Genomic DNA, 23,756 nt, shown 5'->3' on the forward strand with positions numbered 1-23,756 from the left:
ACGCATCGGAAGATTTTCCCTGCACTCTTATAAGGTGTATGCACCTCAACAAGAAAACAATTACACTACAAGTAAAGTGTCCACGAGGATGGATCTGGGGATTTAACATATGTCCTATTTGTTTTTAAGCATCAAATCATACTCTATTTACAACTCCTAAAGCATGATAATGGTTAACAGAATTAGATTTTTTGTTATTTCAATCCTTTTTTTTTAATGTTTATTTTTGAGAGAGAGAGCATAAGCAGGCGAGGGGCAGAAGAGAGAGAGAGAGACAGAGAATCCATTGCTGGCTCCAGGATCTGAGCTGTCAACACAGAGCCCAATGCAGGGCTTGAACCCACAAACTGTGAGATCATGACCTAAGCTGAAGTCGGACACTTAACTAACTGAGCCACCCAGGTGCCCCTCAACCTTTCACATATAATGAAGTATTTCTAAGTTAAGGAGAAAAAAAAATACCAAACATTTTTCAGGCTAGCTTAAGGACAAATGCCTTTTTAAAAACTGGGTTTGGTATTACTAAAGTTATATATTCAAGCCTATATATTTGCCAGACACTCAGATCACAGGGTGACTGAATATAAGGGAATGATTTACCCAAACCAAAAAATGAACACTGGGTTCTTCATTAACCAAAGAGTTTCCCAGTATATTATACATAAAACAAAAACACCCTTTCCTAATACTAGATATTTATTTCTCCCTATCATTGAATCAAATCTTGAAGCATTGCTTCCACAGTTTTCCTGGTTACCTTTAGGTAAGAAAAATTTCTTAGCTTACTTTCAGTTAACAAACAGTCATTTACATTTTACATACAAAACTAAGTTCAGTCTTATAGCATCTAAAAATCCATAATCATATCCAATTTGGAAATTTCTTCCCCAGATTAGGGGAAGGAAAGGAAATAAAAGGAAAGGAAAATGAAAGGAAAGCAAGGAAAGAGCAGGCCCTCTCCTAAGACTAGCAGGGCCTGGGCAAAAGGGCAACTCTTTTACATGTGTAAATATTTAAAAGTTATAAATAAGGTTAATAAATCATGAAATTGTGTGTGTGTGCAGGTGTGTTTGTGTGTGTCTATATGTGTGTATTCTCCTACATTTCTAATAATGTGAAGGACTAGGTTTATATTTAGAACTCACAGATACCTCAGAGTTTCCTAAAACAATGTGAGGACCCTGGGGAAAAGGGCTTTCAGTCCACCCTTGTTAATGTGTAACCCAGCCCGAACATCCTCTTCGTCCAGTAGACAGCTATTCTATGGCCTATCACTTAGCTGAAGGGTGTGCACAATAGTAACTCAGTTCATCCACAACAGGGCAGATATGAAGAAGAGGCCCAGATAGGCCCTGGAAGTAAGCTTGGTGTCATTTGGACATGGTATCCTGTGGGCCTGAATACCTTGAGCATGGCCTAGAAGGGGAAACCTAGATCTTGAAGGCGGGTGCGCAAGCTCCTTTGTGCCCATCAACTCCTTGCCCCATCCACGCCTTCGTAGAGTAGACAAGAGGAAAGTCTTCCTTGATGGTCAGGTTGAAAGGTGACGCTGGTGACTAATGGATGTGTTGAATGTACCATTGTGGGTTCATTGTCTCCTGGGGCAATTTTGTGGGTTTTCTGAAGATACCTCATTTCTGAGAAATGCCTTGTCTCAGCCGCCTTCTCTGACAGGTCACTATCCTCTGCCTCTTGGTTCCCTGGGGACCACCCCTCTGGTGAGCCAGGGAGATTCTCTGGCCTTTGTCCTTGGGCTCCATCTCTCCTAAGATAACACAGCTGCTTGGTTTTGAGAGGTTCACATCGGGCCCATAGGAAATGCACACACTTTCCCTGCCATATCCTAAAAGTATAGTCTGCTGATCAAACTACTCCTTGCCCTTGCTCCATACTGCAGTTTCAGTCATGGCCTCTTGTTTTTGGACATGTCCAGGCAGGTGTGAAATCACCAGTGTGTATATAATTGCATACAAGAAGTCATTACAAATAATAAAGGAAAAACTTAGTGTTTTATTTCTTTCTGATCTCCCATGGTCCCTTTTTCCTTTAACAGTAATAATGCACTTAATATCAATCATGTTTTTTAAAAGGAAATATTTAAGGAAACAAGACAGTCTACTTTTAAATCCACCAAGACTCCCGAGTTCTGTATGTGAGAAAGCTTTCAAATAAAAGTTGGGCAAGAAATTTGAACCTTAAAGTGTGACTGTACTTTTGAATGACAAAACCAAATCATGTCCAAAGTCTCTGAAAAACAGAAAATGGCCAGGAGGTTCATTTAAAATATATTCTCTGAACCATTTGAGAATGGCAGGTCATAAACTACAGCAGAAAGATAGCTGGCAATAAATATTTTCCTTCAATTCAATTGCCCTGAAAGAGAAAAAGACTATGTTCTCAGATAAAAATATCATTTACACTCTTAGAAGTCTATATTCAGAAAAATTGAAATAAATTATGTTTCCTATGAGTATGATATATCAATTAAAAATAGAGCCAATTAAGAGTTAAACTACCCCAAAGAAATAAAACAATTTCACATTTGCTTAGTTTTTGATATATGAGGCCATCCAGGAAAAATATACTAAATGCCTTAAATGAGTTTATAATTTAAAAAGGCAGTTGAGGGGCGCCTGGGTGTCTCAGTCGGTGGGGCGGCCGACTTCGGCTCAGGTCATGATCTCGCGGTCCGTGAGTTTGAGCCCCGTGTCGGGCTCTGTGCTGACAGCTCAGAGCCTGGAGCCTGTTTCGGATTCTGTGTCTCCCTCTCTCTGACCCTCCCCCTTTCATGCTCTGTCTCTCTCTGTCTCAAAAAAATAAATAAATGTTAAAAATATTAAAAAAAAATATAAAAAGGCAATTGATAGTCCAGAAACTTTTAAGTCCAGACTTAAAAGATTAACCAGAGATAATAGTCATCCTGAGTCAACCCAGCTATATAATTATGGTAATGTTGGCAGTAATGCATTAACATGGACATTGTCATCTTTTACAGAGAGAAAAAGGCACATGGAAAATTTCAGCAAAAAACAAAAACAAAAACAAGAAAAAAACACATGAAACCCAACAGCAACAACAGGAAAAGAAACCACAACTAAAATTAAAATCCATGTGTAAAGATTTGCAAATATACAATGAATTTTATCCTAAGTGAAGACACAAAAAACAATTCTGAAAAATGCTAGCATAGTATTGTCACTAAAATGGTATCTTATCAACTTCTAAGTGGACTCCATGGGCTACTCTATTCAAATATGATGAGTCATTTATATAGCTCCATAGAAATTTGGAGTAATTTCCCAACCTCCACAAAAGGATGATTTGGACCCTGAAGCTGGCCTTAAGGGATTTATCTTTACCGTTGGACATGTTGTACTGTGTTTGTTGTTCTCATTGTATATGCAGAGGCAATTGAAAAGAATTTGGAATATTATTTATTTTTAATATATACTCTGATTTTCCCCCAAAAGCAGTTGAAACAGCTTGCAGTAAAATCTCTACACATTAAGGAAGTTAAAAATAAAAAGAGATATCTAAAAGCATATAGTAGAGTGGGAATAACATGATCTTAGGATGGAATACTTACTGGATTTGAACATTAAGTTTGTCTATGTCAGATAAGCAAAATAGCTTCTATAGTTCTCAGTACCTGATAACACCGAGCAAAACTGTACCTTAGAAAAAAGAAATATGTACTTCCCTGAGATTATATAAAATGTATAAATAATACCCTGATATTAGGCATCTTGTCATTCATTCAACAAATATTTATTGTAAACCTACTAGATTTAAGGGATAAATTGGTATGTAAAATAAGCACATAACTCTTCCAAATAAGGTCAAATAACCCCAACAGGTCTAGTTCAAGAGACAGAATGATTGCAATCGTCTCTGTTGCAATTCCCCATGGTTTTCTCTAGGTTTCTATTTTGGTAGTCAAACAATAAGCAAGTGTTTGCTGAGCTCTTACTAGTCATTCATTTATCAACTGTATTTTGAATATCTGCGATCTGCAAGGCACGATTCTAGGTTATGATCAGGAATCCGTGATGACTCAGGTGGACATTGTCTTTAAGCTATCCAGAGTGATGAGAAATACACAAATAAATACAAAAGAAGGTAGACCAAATGGAGAAATAACTGTCAATCAAGGTAGAAAGTAGCGTGGCTTTCTTGCTTACAGGAGTGGAAATCATGAAGGGGTTCCTGGAGGATGTGCACCTGGTCTTATAGACGAGCCATAAGGGAAAGTTCTCCCTGTCAGGGAAAGCACATTGGCAAAAGCAGCACAATGAGCAATCAAGGGACACAAAGGAAAAAGAACAAGTGGCTAAGTGGGCGATGTGGTATTAAAAGGGAATATGGGGAAAAAAAGTAGGGAAGTTAGTTCAGGGCCAGGTTTTGGCAAATGATAAGGTTCAACTTATGGAGCTGTTGGCCCTAAATGTGTCTCTGTGTCTTTTATTGTGCAAAGGCTAGCAAAGAAGACATACAGCTAGACTCTTGCCCTCAAGGCTTTTATAATCTAATATGCACGTGGAAAGGCAAATGCAAGATCTTCGCAGTTAACTATTCTCATACCTTTACCTACCAGATGATGTTGAGTTCTATAAAGAAAGAAGGTATACAATTGGCACCAGTCCGGAAAGAGCATATTCAGAGTTGTCTGATGTGTGGCATAACCACCATCTACTGTGCTTACGTTTTATGTGTGACTACAGGTTCTCAGGACCCATTTCTCCCAGAAGCACTCTCATGAGTGCTGCCGGCTCCTGTCTTACCATATTACTCTTGAAGGATTCACTGCCTAGGCTGTGAGAATGTAGCTCACCAAGGACCTCTGTTCAGTCTGAAGAGACACAGCATTAAAGCATACACAACTGGGAGAAGGCAGCAGATAATGGACTGAGCTGGTAAGAATGTATATGAACAAAAGTGACTCAAAGGCAAAGAGTGGGCTGACTGCAAACCACAAATAATGGCACAGAGTCTAGAAACAAAAGTGGCAAATGGCTCTCTCAATAATCTTGATGGGAAGCACTGCTCATCCCTCCATGTCTCAGACAAGGGAAGTCACCGGAGCAAGGCAACGTTAAACTACTCACCATTTCTGGGGAGAATTTTAGGTGCTGAATCAATGCTTATAGACAAGTATGTGTAGGTCGACTTTCCTCCTTTTGTGTTGATGCATTAAAATGAGCATATGAACAGATGAAAAGGATCCCTGAATTAATTTTCAACCTCACCCCAGCTGCCACTTCCATATTTACTGTTCACTTGAGCCCCACACCTTCTCACATCTCTACCTCTCTCTTTTGCCTAAAGTTTTCATCCATCCTCTCTCTTTTGCCTAAAGTTGAAAGTTTCCATCTGAGCTTTCAATGCTATTCCTGCTCTCCCACTCCCATGTTTTCCAGGTAATCGAGTTGAGCAAATTTAAACAAGCTTTTAAAATCATGTAACAATTATTTATCTATCATTTTTTATATACTCCAGGGCTCACCAGAGCTTTCAAGAAGTTAATGAACACTGACCATCTCCAAAAGGAGGAAAAAAAATGTACAGTGTTCCCAAACTTATTTGGTCACAGGACTTTCATTAGATGAAGGAGTGTATTTATCCACAGTAACTTCATAAGCTATTGGAGGCATACATTGTTTTGCAGAGCTTTTTTATTTGTTTTTTACCTTCACAAAGCCCAACATTATGGAAGACAGATATTAGCAGATGATACATTAACGGGAGATTGGTTAACAGATTAAAGTTGCAGTTATTCACTTATTTATTTAACAAATATTTATTGAGCACCTACTATGAGCTTTTCAGGCAGTGAAAAAGAGGAACAAGTAAACGAATCAAGTCTTCACTCTTAGGAAGCTTACTTTCCAGAGGAGAGAAAAATAATAAAAAATAAATACATAACATGTCAGGTGGTGTGGAGTTCTAAAAAATAAATGATAATATGATGAATGGGGATTAGAGAGAAGGTGAAGGAAGGTTTTACAATACCACATTTTATTCAAGCTGGTTGGAGAAGAACACTCTGAGAATATCACTTGTGCAAAGATCTGATAAGAAAGGGAGCAAGCCTCATGGTTATCTAGGAAGGAGAGGCTTATGTGAACACAAATGAAAAGTCCCCACACTGGAAGCAGCTTTGGCATGTTTGCAGAGAGCAAGGAAAATGGTGTGATCCAAGTGGAATCAGCATGATGGAACATGGTTGGGAAGATCCAAGATGGCAGGAACAGAACACGTTGGTCTCTTGGTTGCTATATGAGTTTGGATTCTACTCCAAGTGAAGTAGGAAACGTGCGTGTGTGTGTGTGTGTGTGTGTGTGTGTGTGTGTGTGTGTGTGTGTGAGGGTGGTGTTGTACCCAGAAATGCCCTAATATGAGTTGTGTTTTAAGAGGATCACTTTGGCTGTTGTTTTAGAAATACACTAGAGACAAATGTAGAGATAGCACAATCATTTGAGTACGTAATAATGGATCAGAGTGCCGTAGAGAAAAAAGTGGAAGTGTAGGAAGTGATCAGAATCTGGATATTATGGTCTTTAAGTAATCACAGAGCATACAGGAGACACTGAGTACAGACAAATCTTCTAAGGAGTTTCACTGAAAACCAAACAATTGGAAAAATAGCACGACATGTTTTCATTCTCTCTCTCTCCCTGTCTCTCTCTCTCTCTTTCTCTCACCCATTCTCCCTCCTTCCCTCCACCCCCTTCCTTGTTTACCTCTCTCTCACCCCAGCTATTAAGAAGATACACACTCTTGATTACAAGACTTTGCTTTATCTATTTATTTATTTATTTATTTATTTAAATTTTTTGAACGTTTATTTTTCAGAGACAGAGTGTGAGTGGGGGAGGGGCAGAGAGAGAGGGAGACACAGAATCCAAAGCAGGCTCCAGGCTCTGAGCTGTCAGCACAGGGCTTGTCGCGGAGCTCAAACCCACAAACCGTGAGACCATGACCTGAGCCAAAGTCAGATGCTTAACTGACTGAGCCACGCAGGCGCCCAAGACTTTACTTTTTAAATCGAGACATCTATTGTTCCCATCCTCTCTGCTGCAAATTTAGCTCAGATAAAAATCAGTATTTACTTTAGTTTTATTTTAGTCCCAATTTCTTTTACCATAATTAAGGAAAAAGTATTTTGAAAACCAGTCATGTTTATGAAGGTATAGAACTTCTAATTGTATGTAACATTGTATACTTTAAATTGCCTGGATATCATCAATCTGGACCTAAAAGAAGGCTAAGGGCCCAGTTATTTCCATTTTATGCATGAGGAAGCCAAGGCTCAGCATAATCATTGGTTCAAGTTGATATGACTTGTTAACAGCATATAAGAAATCAAAGCTTGGGTCTCCTCTACAGTGAATTCTCAACCTGCTTCATGCCATCCTTCTTTCAATAAACTATACTCAGGGGTAGGTACCTGGATGGATTAGTCAGTTAAGCACCCAACTCTTGATTTCGGCTCAGATCATGATCTCATAGTTGTGAGATCCCAGGTCATGATCCAGTCATGAGATGGAGCCCCACATCAGGCTCTGTGCAGACAGCACGGAGCCGGCTTGGGATTCTCTCTCTGCCCCTCCCCTGCTCACACTTGCTCTCTCTTTTTCTCTCAAAATAAATAAATAAACATTTAAAAATAAATCAATAAATAAACTATACTCATTTTATTTGGAAAGAGTCACAAGCAAATCATTTACTTATCACTAAAAGGACCCTTTTTTATATATGGTTGAGGGGAAGAAGTTACATTTAGAAATGTTCTCGTGTAAGATGTTATCTTATAAAATGATTACAACTTCCTGAATATCCAAGGATAATTTATTTCCAAGGCATATATTGCCTTAAATTTTTCTAAGCTTATAGGCTATGGCATGATTGCAAAATCAACCGGGAACTGTGAGAGCAAAATCAATCAAGATACATTTTAAAGGCTGATGTTAGTAAATATCCACTCAATGCAACTGTGATTTCCAGATTTACCAATGATGTCCTCTTTTTCAGAATCAGTATTATATTTTAGTATGTAATTATATTAGTGATGATTTACATATCACTTCTATTATGTTTTCTTTAAAATATACTGAATCTGACCATTATGACTTAGCTAATGTGAAAGATAAATACATGTAAAGACAACCAATCTTATGAGTCCTTTAAGAATACCAAAATTTGAAAATTTATTAAGTAACATCATGTATACTAAAGGCAGTGATTATATGTGTGTTTGTACTACACATCTTTTTTCATCTTTAAAAGTTTAGATTCTATGCTAATGATGCTGTTAAAAGCTAGAAACAAATGTCAATAATATTGCATACTGGAAAATGTAACGGTGTATCATACAGCCCCAGTCTATGGCAAAATTTAAGTGAAAAAAGTTATAATGTTACTGAAATTCACTAGCAAAAAACAAATATTTATGATCCTAGTGGAATCCACTTCAAACCAGTTTCCAAATCTGAACACTGTTTAGTTCTTCCCATGTCCTCATTACCACCTCAGTCCAAGCCACCATCACCTCCCAGCTGGTCTCAACTGTTCCACTCTTGCCTCCAACACAGCCTGTTCATCAACAGCCAGAGGTACTCTCCAAACAGAAGTTAGTGAGCATACTTTTTATTGCTCTTCACCCTCCAAAGATGCCCTTTCACAATTATAAATAAAGTAAAAAGTCCTTCCTCTGGCTTATCAGGCCCTACATAATCTGACCCTTGACTACCTCTCAGGCCTCTTTTCCACCCATCTCCTCAATATTCACCATACTCCAGGTATATACCCTTCTTAAGACTCTAGCATTTACTATTCTCTGTTAACTTGCCTAACCCCCTAACTTCATTTACAGCCTCCACAGAAAAGTTAGCTGCTGGGAGAAAACTTCCTTGGCCATGCTTTAAAACAGCACTCAAACACCTCTGCTCTTTGTCTTTATCCTTATAATATGCATCAATACTTGATAATATATAGTGCTACATTAATCATTTTAATTGAAATATTTGTTGACATAATTGTAAATTCACATCCATTTGTAAAAAAAAAAAAAAGAAAAAGAAAAAAATACAAAGAAATCCCACGTACATTTTCCCCAGTTCCTCTCAATGGTTAACATTTTGCAAAACCATAATATAAAATCACAACTAAAATATTGACATTACTACATCAGTCTTATTCCTATTTCTCCAGTTTTGCTTCTACTCATTTGTATAAATGTAAGTAATTCTATACAGTTTTATCACATATGTAAGTTTGTGCATCTATCATCCCAGTCAACATACTAAAGAGTTCCAAAACCATGAAAATACCTCATATCCTTTTATAAGCACATCCATCCCCCTCCCTTCTTCTCTAACACTTGAAAACTACTAGTCTGTCCTTTGTTTCTAAATTCTTGCTATTTCACAAAGGCTATATAATTAGAATCATCTAGTATGTATTCTCTTGGGACTGGCATTTTTTCACTCAGCTTAATTTCCTGGAGATTTATCTAAGTTATTGGATGTGTCCGCAGTTGCTTTCCCTTTATTGCTGAGTAATGTATGTACCACTGTTGGTTTAACCATTCACCTGTTGAAGAACATCTTGGCTGATTCTATTTTTAGCTATTATCCATAAAGCTCCTAAAAACAACCACTTATATATTTTTGTGTGAACTCAAGTTTTCATTTCTCTGGGATAAATGCCCAAGAGGGCAATTGCTGGGCCATATGGTAAATGTATGTATCATAGTTTTTATTACCTACCTCCCCATTAGAATGGAAGTCCTATGATACCAGCGACTTGGTTGTTTTGGATCAGTGTTGTATCCTAGCGTCCATAACAGCGCTTGGCACAGAGCAAGGAGTTAACATATATCTGTTGGACGGGTAGGCTTCAGAGCCTTATGGAGCCAATGTGCACAGATGCTATTGCTTTTATAACTGATTAAAGCCAAATGAATCTGCAAAAAGTCTCTCTGGGAAAAATGGTAGAGATGAGAATAAGAGAGGTATGGCCATGGTGTCCCCTCATGTGTCAGTTTGACCCTGAATGAAAGAGCTGTTAGGCTGAGCAGCTGTGTGTATAAAAGGATGTGTGAGTCTCTGAAAAAAAGTCACATGACTTTCCAGCCCCAAGGAACACAGAGTATCCCAATGTCATCAAAATGGCTGCTATAGCTTCGGACCATGTACAGTTTCAAGGGCCTGGAGGGCCACCAGCCCAGGACAAAGTAGCCTACTTGTTAACCGTATTTTCAAGATGGGACCAAGCAGCAGAGTCAGGGAGCTTATATACTTTCCTAAGCACATGTTGGCAACCTGGCAAAATAGTAAGTAAGCTCCCCCCAAAATATTTATTAAATGTGTAAATAAATAAATTACTTCTTGACAGGATTGGGTAAAGCTTCAGGGGAGAATGAGGCCTTACATGGGTCACTGGGATGGACAATGATAGTTTACAGGACAGGAATGTGGAAATCAATGTTAAGAGCCCAAGGTGAGAAACCTGTTACATCCAAAAAAACATATTTTAAACTGTATTTGTGGTACCACCTATATTCCTGGACATCCTTTATATAATCATGAATGAATCAGTTCTAGAAGGTCAGGCCTATTAGTATAAACACAACACTTTCATGTGTGTAATTTTCTAGCAAAAATTGTTTAACATCTTTTTTGTCGAGATTTGTTTTCTTGACAAATTTCTTTCAATAAGCAATGGGAAAAAATCTTTAACTGTTATTAAAAGTGGCAATTTTCAAATATTTTGAGTTTGTGAATATGCAAATATCTCATTGCAAAAATCACAAATTATGTCTATATTTGAATAGTATAAATATCCATTATACGTATCTCAGTGCTCTTTGTAAGGCTCCTGCAAAGGATGAAAACACGAAAATTAAAATGCCTTGGAACTCTGATAGATTAAGGGATAACATATTTAAAAAAAATTTTTTTAATGTTTGTTTATTTTTGAGACAGAGACAGAGCATAAACGGGGGGGGAGGGTCAGAGAGAGGGAGACACAGAATGTGAAGCAGGCTCCAGGCTCCGAGCTGCCAGCACAGAGCCTGATGCGGGGCTCAAACTCACGGACTGTGAGATCATGACCTAAGCTGAAGTCAAACTCTTAACCGACTGAGCCACCCAGGAGCCCCTGGGCGGGGGGGTGGGTAACATATTTTACAAACAATAAGCCAATATCTTTCTCTGGACCGATTCTTTCAATCAGTTCTTGCTGTAAATGGTTGAAAACGACAAAATTCAATAAGGTTGCATGATTATACATTTAGTGTAGTATTATGTTTGTGTACCCTAAGCTTGGCTTCTTTTTAAGTATTTTTCTGCTTAGTTTCTTAAAGGTATAGTAATTCCTCACAATATGGTTCTACAACACTGATTCTCAACCTTGGTTGTGCATTAGAATCATCTGGGGAGATTTTAAAACTCTTAACGCCATATTCCAGACCAATTAAATCATAGTCTCTGGGGTGGGAGCCAGGCATCAGTATTTTTCATAGGTCCTCAAGTGATTCTAATGTGCAGCCACAGTTGAGAATCAGTGTTCCAGAATAATTTGCATCAGTTTCAGTAGGGTGCTTATTAACAGTCAGACCTGGATCCACAATCATATATATTAAATTGGAATATCTATAGATAAGCAAGAGAAATCTGAATATTTATCTGTAGTCCCAGCTGTACAGTAAGTTTGAGAACCTTTGGCTTACACAGTTAAGGCGCCCAACACTGACCTGTAAAGTCACTGGTGAGTAGTAGAGTTAGAAATTTCAACCCACAGTCAGAAAATCTTTTGGAGTTTGAGACAAGTCTATTTTGGAAGTCTCTTTAGAGGTCTTGATTTAGCTAGTGTAGTTACATGGCTTGCAGGTGTCAGTAATAACTCCAGGTAAAGTTTCCACACAGTTTTCAAGTAAATACTTTATTAGGGCAAACTGATCCTTCAGTGGAAAGTTAAAGTAAAGAGGCCATTGAGCTAAAAGTAGAAAGAGTAATTTTTAAAAATAATAATTATTTATAAGAATCAGGGATGTTAAGACAAGAATTCTTACAGAAAAGCATAAAGCTGTGAATTGAGCTCCCTCTTGGCCCCCACTCATTTTTTTCCTTAAAAAAATTACAATTAAAATGTTTTTAGAGAAAGGGGGAAATTAAACATCAATGGGAATCCCCATTATACTTAAAATTATTAGACCATCAGGGATAATTAACCCTTTAAAATATGTAAAGTATGTTTTCAAACCTCTCATCTAACACTAACAAGTATCCTGTTTAGGGAAGCAGGACAAAGGATTATCACTTTTTTTGTATGTAATGTTTTACTTCAAGCTTTAATTTAAATTCTAGTCAGTTAACATAGATGGTAAAGTTGGCTTCAGGTGTAGAATTTAGTGATTCATCACTTACATGTAACACTCAGCACTCATCCCAACAAGTGCCCTCCTTAATATCCATCGCTGACTTAGCCCATCCTCCACCCATCTCCCTCTATCAACCCTCAGTTAGGACAAAGGATTATTAATTCCAGTTTTTATAGACATGTTATTTCTAGCACATAACACAGTGTGAAGGTCTGGGTGTTTGTTAAATTGAATTATCGGATAGGAATTTTGAAGCACAGAACCATTAAGTGCTAATTGATCATTCATCAATTGGGCTAGAGACAGCTGCATTAAAAACCCTGGCCTAATCCAGAAGTCTCCCCTAATGGCAGGCTTCCCCCAGTGTAAACTGGAGAATAAAGGCCATTCTTTGAGTTGTCCTTAGCCTGGTACACCCACAAACCATATGGATGCTTTTAACTATGTTGAGGGTACTGACCAAAGATTTTGATGCAATGGAGAGACGTGGGACCAGAGTCTGTATGTTTACTAAGCACCACATAACACAGATAACATGTAATTGCCAAATATGTTATTAAGCCAATTACACATGATCCTCAAAATGGAAAATATCATTGGCTAACTCTGAGAAAAGGGAAATATTTGAGTTACAAAAGTAAAATGACTCATAGGCCCATGCTGCATCAGCTTGGAATCTATATCTTTCTTGCCCAGAATACAACTTCCTTTTTAATCTTGATCACATGGAATTCAAGTGCTTTCATTTTTTAGTCATTGAAGCAATCCTTCCCATAGATCTTAAAAAGCACTTTGATTTCCTTGCTGAATTCAATGCCAAGGTTTGTGATACAAATAAGCGCTTGATTTCAAAGATGGAAATCCTTATTGTCAGTATTACTGGTAAGTGTTTTCTAATGTTAGGTTAGAATTAATACTATTCATAAAGTCATAGTAAATATCTGATACGAGTCAAAAAATAAAAATAAGTAAATATTTGTTGAATGTATGAATCCATTAATCAATAGTGCAAAATTAAGACCAAACTGGTTTACAATAGTTAGCATAACATATAAGGAGGAAAGTTTTAGATTCTGTGTTTTTCTGGCCAACTTCTTCAGTGGGAAAAGGGACTAGAGAGCATATTGTCTTCAGCTAATCTGATAATATGGGCTATTTCTTTAAACCAGTCGTTTTTCTTTCAGGGCTTGGTGAACACCTAGATCAGCTCTCCTTCCTCAAAGAATAAGAACCACAAAAATTTATGCTTAACAGGAATTGAAGGCTGGGAGCTGTGCACACATAGGGAACAATGCACAGAATGCCTTCAGTGGTAAGGAGTTCTGGGAATGAAGAAATCGTCCTTCCCTAAGGCATTAGATTTGTTACTAGGCAACAAATAAAATATGATTACTTCTAGTCAGCCCAAAATGAGGCTCCCAGAAGAAAACTGTGTACTTAAAAATTCCTTTCAAAAGTCTAACCTTTAGACAATTTTGGTGCTCAATTCACCCTATAATTTACATTTTATAATGTATACACACATACACAAGCATGTATATACATATGTATACATATATGTACATGTGTGTATTTCACATTATTCTATGGAATTTTAAGAGCATGTATAATTTAGTAATTCTATATAAAAATACTAATTATTATTAGTCTTATAAAATTATAACCCCTGCTACTGTCATGATAAAAAAACTCACACATAATGGCTAAAATCCAAAACACTAAAGTAACAAATGCTGGTGGGGTTACAGAACATTGGAACTCTCATCCATCACAGGTAAGTGTGCAAAATGGTACAACCACTGTGGAAGGCGGTTGGAAGTTTCTTACTTTTTTTAAAAGTGTTTATTTATTTATTTTGACACAGAGAGGGAGAGGGTGTGCATGCAAACAGGGGAGGGGCAGAGAGAGTGGGAGCATGCATGCATGCAGGAGAGGGGCGGGGGGGGGGGCGGGGGAGGAATCTTGAGCAGGCTCCACACACTCAGCACAAAGCCTGAAACAGGGCTTGATCTAAAGAACCATGAGATCATGGCCTAAGTTGAAATCAAGAGTCATGCTTAACTGGTGGCTTAACAGGGTGGCTTAACTGACTGAGCCACCCAGGTGGCCCTGAGGTTTCTTACTCTTACATGCACTCTTACAAAATGACACAGCAATTGAACTCTTAGGTATTTACTCTGGTAAGTTTAAGACTGTCACACAAGACAAAAGAAAAAGCTGCACATGAATGTTTATAGCAGCACTATTTATAACTGCCAGAAAGTTGAAAACAACTAAGGTGTTCTTTAATAGGTGAATGAATAAACAAACAGTGATACATCTATAAAATGGAATACTATTCAGTGTTTTTTTTTAAAGCTATTAAGACATGGAGGAACCTTACATATATATTGCTAAGTGAAAGAAGTTAGCCAGAAAAGGCTGTACACTATATTATTCCAGACACATACACTGCAGGATTCCAACTACATGACATTCTGGAAAAGGCAAAACTATAGAGACAAAGATAAAAAAAAAAAATCAGTGCTTGCCAGGGATTTGGCAAAAGAAGAAGGGATGACTAGACAGAGCACAGAAGATTTTTAGGTCAGTGAAACCATTTACGAGGCTATGGTAGACATGATATTATGTATTTTTCAAAATCCATAGGGCTGTGTAATACAAAAAGTGAACCCTAATATAAACTATGGATGTCAGTTCAAAATAATCAATACTGTTGTATCAGTTATGAGAAATATGCCCTATTAATGCGAATGCTAGTAATAGGGGCAACAATACAGGCAGGTAGAGGGATAAATGGGAACTCACTGCTCAATTTTTCTGTAAACCTGAAACTGCTCTAAAATCTAAAATCCATTTATTAAAAAATCATATGTAGATAATATTAATTCTGGCACTGGAAACACTTTTTTCTAATTTGTAACATATTGACAAAATAGTTGTTAAAGTAAGTCTATTAATTATGTATTTATCATTCCTGTATCATGAAACTTAAATTTCTTTAGCTATATTCCAAAAGATATTTAATTCACATTCTGCCATATTGAACTAAATTAATAAGCTCCCCTTTTATGGCTATCTGAAGAAATTTTCAATCCTTTTTCCAAATGAAATGTTCATATTTTATTGGTACATTTCTTATTTTCATTGACTTTCAATGTCGTCTTGATTTGCAAAAACAATAATAAGTATTTTTGCCTCTAATGTGGTGTTATATAACTGAATGCCAATTACTTTTAGCTACTGAAAGTCTTGTGCAGAATTTCTCAAACTTCAGTGTGTATGTGGGTGTCTACTGGGGATCATTTTGAAAAAACAGATTTCTGACTTAGTTAAGCGGTCCTGACAATCTACATTTCTAACAAGCTTCCAGGCAATTCTGATGCATGACCCCACACTTTGAGCAGCAAGGCTCTAGAGCACATCTGGGCCATGAAACTATTGCCATTGTGAAAAATAAACCCAGATACCCAGCAGTTCTTACAAGGGATTAAATTGCTGCTTTTTGTTTGTTTGTTTGTTTGTTTGTTTCCCCTACCTGAAAAAGCTCCCAGGGAACCCAAAACTTTTAAATCTACTTTTCCAATATATAATCCTTTTCAATTTCATCTATGAAGAGAATGGCTTGATAACCTTTGTACAGTAAGCAACCTACCCATTTAGTCAAAATACTCTCCTAGCTTGCATGAACCGAAGACCATCTGTTTCTGGTTCAATTACTTGATTTATATATCTTCAATCGCAGAAAGATCAAACAACTGGCTCAAGGTCACTTAACCAATAACTGCAAAGGTCAGATCTAAATCCAGGTCTCTGAATCCAAATCCAGTCCTTTCCCCTCCATTTTCTGTTGTTTCTGATAATGATGCACTCCAAAGAATAGTGACTAGTTTGTTGAGACCACAAAATCCCAATTCTGAATTGAAAATCTCAGCCACAGGCTTGCCAGTGCAATTCCTAACATGGATTTAAAGTCTTGTTTGGAACCAGGTACAATAAGGGAGAGAATTTCTTTGTGCTTCAAAATAAGCCCTGGAATTCAAAGAAATTATGTGGATTAATGAGCTTATTTGAATACAGTGTAAGGTAGGAGAGAAAAGGCTTGGATGTTCCACCATGAAGAATGGAAGTGAGAATAGTTTGCTTTATTTCTCAAAACCTGATGGTTCTCTTGAAAGAATTCATAGCTAACCATGTATGGGAGTCAGAAGCAGGTGGACACTTCTCCAGGACCCTGTCCAGGGTAACCTCCCTTATACTGGGACTATCAAATGATGACCAGATGTCTTCAATGGAACTTCCAAGCTATTAAAGGTAATTGAAACTAAATTTTTCTTCACAATATGAAGAAAACAAGATGACCCAGAGATGTGAAAAAAATTTTATGCCATTGTATAGATATTATTAGTTGGAGCTTATATTTAGACTCTCTCGACCTCTGGTTTAAGGACCAGCCACAACTTCACACTGATATCAGCAGTAGGTTAGGGTTAGAGACTTCATCAATATGAAATATTTAAGTGACATTAGGGTCCACATATGCCTTCTAAATACAGTAAGAATCCTTGTATACTCTTACCCTCTCCCTCCTCGAGCCCTGTAGCATAGAAAAGAAAAAGTAAGGGTGATCTGACCTTGAGAGAAATTCCTGCCTCTGAACATTTGACAGCATCCCATTATGAAAATTCTGTTCTCATTTCAAGGGAAGATTCCTCTATAAGTGTGTGTTTGGATGTAAGTGGCTCAACTGAGGTGCTCAAGTGGGTGACCAGACTGTCTTCCTCTAGGCCCTGCTGACACCATATCACAAATATTTGTAAACAAGGAAGATTAGTAATGTTCTCTTTACGGGATTAAGTGAATGTCAAAGCAGCCAAGACTTTGGGTTCCCATGTCTGTCTATCTGGGAATGTTCTGAGGTATTCATGTGTGAATGCTGAGCAATAATGCTATAATAAGGGAGAATCAGCCTTGGCAATTCTGGACCCAGTCTGAGAAAAATCAGTAGCCTCTCAGTTCCTTGTGGGTGATCTGAGCTCTGAGAGATAATTATAGGCAGTTTAGGTGCCTGTTGTAAAGAGCACAAATGCTACCGTACTATAACCGTCATGCACAGAACTTATACTATAAATTCCCAGTCACGGCAAGTCTCCAGAAAAGTACATTCTTCCCCCACAGTCGCAGAGCCCGGAGGCATTCTATGTTGTTTGCTGGTGGTTGGAAATCTGGCTCTAGATGACATACCCAGCTTTGCCTTACTCATTCCTAACACCATGGTCTTAACCATCACTCCAACAATTAGGGCTCATGTATTCATTCCCCACTCTTACTACCAGGTACCATTCCTGCATTCCCCTCCCTCTGATCAAAATCCTCTCCCTCTTCCAAGACTCAGCTCACATGGGACATCCTCCATAAGATCCTGCCCTGACAGCATCCCATCCACTGTGGCTTCCCTGCTTGCTGCACCCCTACCACAGATAAGGACCCCCAACCACTCACTTGGAATTTCTGTTGAGCCACACTTCTAAGAAGACAGCATCACGAGCAGTCCTATTTTGTTTAATTTCCCAGGATAAATAAGAACAGGGATAAAAGAGAGAAGTGCAGATAATACATTTATTGAACTTTCAAAGATTTTTGTGCTAAAAATGCCAACATTGGAAGCAGGAGGAAACTGGATTGCTGAGAGGGCTGGGTGGGCAGTTTTCTTTTATGAGTGTATCTCTGAAGCTAATCAACAGAATAATATCTGGGAAGCATGAAGAATATAGCTTCAGGACAAGTGTGAAAGAAAGAGGCAGATAGTTTAAAATAAAAGGCAACACTTTGCAAGTATGGCTGGACAATATTGAAAAAGGCTGACACCATGAAGCTATTAGCCCCATATACCACTGGGAGGATTGAGACATAGTCCAGGAGTCCTCAGCAGGAGATGTGGTATATTCAGTGGGAGAGAGGTGGCATTATTCAACTCTCAGGGTTCTCTGTTGCTGGAAGCTTCTATCAGTCTACTACCAATAAGAATGATAATGACTTGCATAGTTTGCAATCAATAATAATAAAAGCACAATGACTGGGGATGACTTACTGTGCTGACAGTGAATCCCATTAAATCCTCGAGGACATTTACAAACATAACCTATGAACGTGTCCCCTCGGTAAGCCTCACTGATTTCGCAGGTTCCTCCATTATGGCATGGGTTAGGAATGCAGGGACCTGAAAGGCAGAAAAAAAAAAACAAAACAATTGCTGCATGATACATATGCTTTAAAGTAGATACTGGGCCAACATTTTGCAATTAACAGTTTTATAGATATTGCATACATATTTATAGATATCTATAGATATCTATATCTATAATATAGATATAATCTATATCTATATCTAATATAATCTATATCTATAATATCATATTTATAGATATTTATATTTCTGAATATTCTTGGTATAGGAAATAGAGTTGTTATATGGGCTCTAATAGCCTGGGATTGAATCCTGGTTTCGCCACCTTCTAACCATGTGGCCTGGGAGGATTTAGCTAACCTCTCTGTACCTCATTGTCACCCTGTGTTAAATGTTGGAATTATTAGAATCTATCTCAAAAGGTGATGATACAGATGAAAAAGAATTTGTATGTATCAAACACCCAGAAAAATGTTTGTCACATATTAAGGAGTCAAAAACAATATTAGCACTAAGTAAAATATCGGTATTAAGGTTTCCAAATTGTAAAATATCTTCTGCATGTTTAAAAAGTAATACTGAATGGCAATTTCTGGAGTTATTAACACTAAAGAGCTTTTGTAAACCTGCAGGTGAAAATAGCATATACTTACAAATGACCGTAGCCACATAGTCCAAGGTACTATGGACACCTGGTTGCAATACCTTTACTGACTATTTATGAGTTTGTGGTGAGGCAGGCTTCTACAAATCACAATTTTTACCAGTCTATAAGAAGTAGCTCATCAAAAGTTACAAATATAGGGGGAAAAGGGCTGATAGTCATTTTTAAGCTTTGAGAAAGTGACTTTACCAAAGTTACTGGTACCTGTTAACAGGCACTAGAAGTGTGGTGTCTGATCTCCCTTGGAGAAAAGCAGCTATTAACACAATGAAGGTATGAACCTGGGCCAGTCCTGCCTAACTCAGGGCTCCTCTAGTGCACATTCTCTACTCTGGGGTGCCCCTTTGGTATGGCTGAGATTTTCTCAAGTGGCACGGCAGTCCCAGGCTTTTTTAATAGATCTTCCTTCCTTCCTTTCTTTTCTCTTTTGGAAGTGACAGGTTTGTGTCACAGTCTGAAGGCTAATCCTACCTACTCTTGCTTCTTTCACCCTTTGTCCATCACAGACATTCTCACCCAATAAATCTTTTGTACCTCTGATTTTGTCTTACGGTTTGCTTCTTTGGAAGCGATGCTAATTGACCCAGGGCAGAATACAGCCTAGGAATAGTGAAGAAGGGAAGAGAGACGTTGAAGGAACTATCAACTCTCACTGCGAGATGAAGAAAGGCCAAGGAAAAATATATAGCAGTCTCTAATTTTGTGTTTTTAAATTTTGTTTAACTAAAAAGACTAGAACACATGAGTGAAAGAAAAACCACCAAAGAGAAAGTTAAGATGTTCAGATTAGAAAAGAAAGAAGATTAATTAAACAGCGTGACTATGTATGACAAAGTAAATGCCTGAGTCCCGGAGGAAGATTAGTCAAGAAAAGGAGCATGTGGTTTCAGCAGAGAGTAGAGAGGAGGCAACAGGGTTGGTCACAAGAATAGTGATAACTTGAAGCAATTGGGAGAGAGCTCCATTAGGCTAGGCTGTTGGAAGAGTCCAACAGTGAATGGCTCCTCAAGCATGGGACAAAGTCATTTAGAGACTTACAGATAGAAAAGGAAATTCACCATCATCACTTTGAGCTTCCAACAGGAAACAGGGGTTGAGAAACATTGTCTTGCGTGGAGGCAAGACTAAAATTTAATTGCTTTCTCCAGCAACTGTCTTTGAAACTCAGTTTCTTTCAGTTTAAAATTTCATGAAATTCAACAGTTGTGGAATCTAATGAGAATATGCATGAAATACAACACCTTGTGGTAACTCTGGATCATGTTGATAGGGTTAACTTTCAAAAAGTGAAAAGAAATTAGTATATCTGTGATTTTTCTCCAGATACCTTCACATCAATTAAAAACAATGCATTTATTTAAGTAGGTAGTTTTGTGCGGTGTGGTATATTAATTAAACTAACCCACACCTGCCAGTTGGTACACTGCCAATGTTTAAGACAGGAAGAAAGAACTGCACCAATGATCTGTTTTGTAGTAAATGGAATCAGGTTTCTTCCATTGCTAAAATATGCAAATCATGTCACAGAACCTCTTCTTTCTCAGTTTTTCCTTCTTCCCTCTCCCAAAATAATTCACATTTGATGGTACCTTACAATTTATAAATTCTTTTCACATATGTAATCACTTTATTTCTCTTAGCTACTCCATGAGGTCACTGTCATTACCATTAGCCTTAAAAAAAAGGTAGGGCACAAATATCAGATAATGTTTCTCAAATGAACCTCTATGAGTGATGTCTATAGGTCTCAAACTAAGAGTCTGTGATCCCGAAACCTACATTTTTTTAGAGACTGAAAAGTTGGGGAAGGGAGAATGAAAAAAAAATTGATTTAGAATTTTGATTCATCAGTTCACTTCAAAATAAGAAAAGCGATGACAGTTTTTTTTATTAACTGATAAGTGTTAGCCATGCATATAACTGCTACAGAAAAAAATATGTAAGTAATTACACTCAATGAATTATATAATTTTAAATAAGGAGCCTTGGAAATAACCTAATCCAATCTTTCAATTTTGCAGATGAGGAAACAAAGCCTAATAAGAATTCAGTCATTTTTCAAACTAAAAACAAAACAAAACAAAACAAACAAACAAAACCAAAAAAACAAAAACAAAAACAAAAACCTAATATAAGAAAAATTGGGTTTAAGGATTTGTATTAGGAGGAAAACAGTTTAAGTTATTAAACCAGAAATGATCAAGCTATTCTTGCCTCTTAAAGAGCATGATGTCGTTTATATTTGAGAGAAAGTAAACCTTTTCTATGCTCTCTTCCTCTTAAAAAGCTGGGTGAGGGAGGGATTAACAACAACAAAAAAGGCTGAAATAGTAAGGCTTTCATCAGTTCTTAGGAACCGTTAAAGCCATGATTCCATGGAGGGTGGTCTATGGAAGTCACTTTGAAGAACGAGGGGCAAACAGTAGCTTGCAAGCCTACTGCACCTTAGAAAAGTAGTGGCTCAAAGTTGAGGATGAGTTAAGGGCTCTGCATAATAAAGGGGAGAACTAAGGAATGGATGGAGAAAACCCAGAAGAGGAGACCCCAAGGCTGAGCTGGAAGTGGACTTGAGGGACAGAGTGGGGTCAAACAGTATGCTATGAGGCTGTAATATGTTAAGATAAGTAGCTAGTAAAAAAGCATGGCATCTAAAATTCAGGTTTAAGTTGTTAGCACAGCTCCTGTGTGAACTGTCTCTGCTGGAGCATCCAGATCTACATTTAGTCCGCTAGATGCACAGACCTGTGTGTGGTGTTTGGGGAAATCGAGAGGAAAGGGCTGTGCCATTCATCCAGCTTATACTGGTGGAAAGGAAGAAACGTTACAGCACATGAAGCCCAGGGGATTCAAGAAGAGATAGGTGGCAGAAGACAGAGCTGACAGGGTATCTAAAGTTTGAGACACTAGATATTTCCTGAGGGCATAGGTGAAGCCTGCTTGGCAATCTTGGTGCAACCTCTGGGATTCCCAAAAGATAGGAGTTAGAGCGTTGGGGCTGATTTCATTTACAACCCAAAGAACATCATGACCTCAGCTGACATCTAAGTTTCAGAAAAAGATTACCTGTTCACTGAGGTTGTGACTGCTGTTATTTTTCCTATTCTAAGAAATTCTATGATTTTCATTTAAAGCGTGAGGATGAGGTAAAGTAAACGGGACAAGGATTTAACCTTTCTAGAGTGCCTTATATGCTAAGCAACATGAAGTATACACAGTATTCTAACTAATGCTCTGTAAGAAGATATCTTCATTTTAGAGGCCAGAAAACAGGCTTGCTCACAGACGTTAAGCGGCATGCCTAACTGGAAGAGGCAAGATTATAACACACTCTGCCTGACTATAAATCTATGCACTTTCTATTGAGCCACACTCCCTGCCATGTTGAAGGTCTGTATATTAATATGTTAATCTTGATAGATGCAAACAGAATCAGCATGAATTCACTAAGCATGTTCCTATAAATAATGCAGGACTCCAAAGCCTTCCTAAACGGAAATATTTCAGAGTGTTTTCAGCAAATGGATCAGGGTGTATTAGATATTATAAATATAGATAGATAAGCTCTGCTATACTAACAGTGCTCCATTCTCCATTTCAGCTATGTTTGAAATCAACTGAAAAATATGTATATTTCCCCAATAATATTTTGTAATTACATATTTGTATGTATATAGTCTTGCTTGCACTATGAGGATAAGAAAAAAAATTGACTCCGTCTAACACAGAGATTTTGTTTGTTTGCTTGTTTGTCTGTCCCTAATAACCATACTGTGAAACTTATGGTGTATGCCTTGTACATACTCTTTTGGAGTACTCATGACAGAGTGTCCCTTTTCCCCATTAGACCATAAGTTCTCTATGGGCAGTGTCATGTACATAGTAGGTGGTGAATAAATTTTGAATAAACAAGGGTATGACAGAATGAGTGATGACCATGACATCTTTTGCATAAATCCCATTCAAATTTGTGTTTATAAGATACCAAATTCTTTTGGTTTTTCACTAGATAATTAATTAGGATACCTTCTGTAACTTTTCTACACCTTTCAAGGTTCAAGTTCTTTAAATCTGTAATTAAGTTCCAGTATTTTTCATCTCTAATAGAGTTTAAGCTTCAAGAGTATTACAAGTGTAATACCACTACAATTGTAAATAACAGATCATTAAAATGTAAACTTTTGCATAATAATTACATGTATCTTAATTCTTTGGCAAATATAGAATCAAGAAAAATGTAACATTGTATCATCTCATCAATAGTGTTTTGTTCTCCTAATTTGCCAAATCCTGTGTAAATAAAGACATTCATTTAAAGCATTAGCAAGATGAAATAATCGGAATATAGGGGCGCCTGGGTGGCGCAGTCGGTTAAGCGTCCGACTTCAGCCAGGTCACGATCTCGCGGTCCGTGAGTTCGAGCCCCGCGTCAGGCTCTGGGCTGATGGCTCGGAGCCTGGAGCCTGTTTCCGATTCTGTGTCTCCCTCTCTCTCTGACCCTCCCCTGTTCATGCTCTGTCTCTCTC

The 23,756-nt window shown here is 37.7% G+C and overlaps 1 protein-coding gene across 1 annotated transcript in view; it reads right to left on the minus strand.

The window, feature by feature from the left end:
• EDIL3 (EGF like repeats and discoidin domains 3) overlaps window positions 1-23,756 on the minus strand; it is a 319,001-nt gene that overhangs the window by 200,544 nt on the left and 94,701 nt on the right. Inside the window, exon 5 of the mRNA XM_042956589.1 lies at window positions 18,474-18,602. Coding sequence (XP_042812523.1) covers window positions 18,474-18,602 — 129 coding nt within the window. The remainder of the gene's footprint in view (window positions 1-18,473; window positions 18,603-23,756) is intronic.

This window comes from Panthera tigris, chromosome A1, assembly GCF_018350195.1.
Source record: "Panthera tigris isolate Pti1 chromosome A1, P.tigris_Pti1_mat1.1, whole genome shotgun sequence".
In the NCBI taxonomy this organism is placed as follows: domain Eukaryota; kingdom Metazoa; phylum Chordata; class Mammalia; order Carnivora; family Felidae; genus Panthera; species Panthera tigris.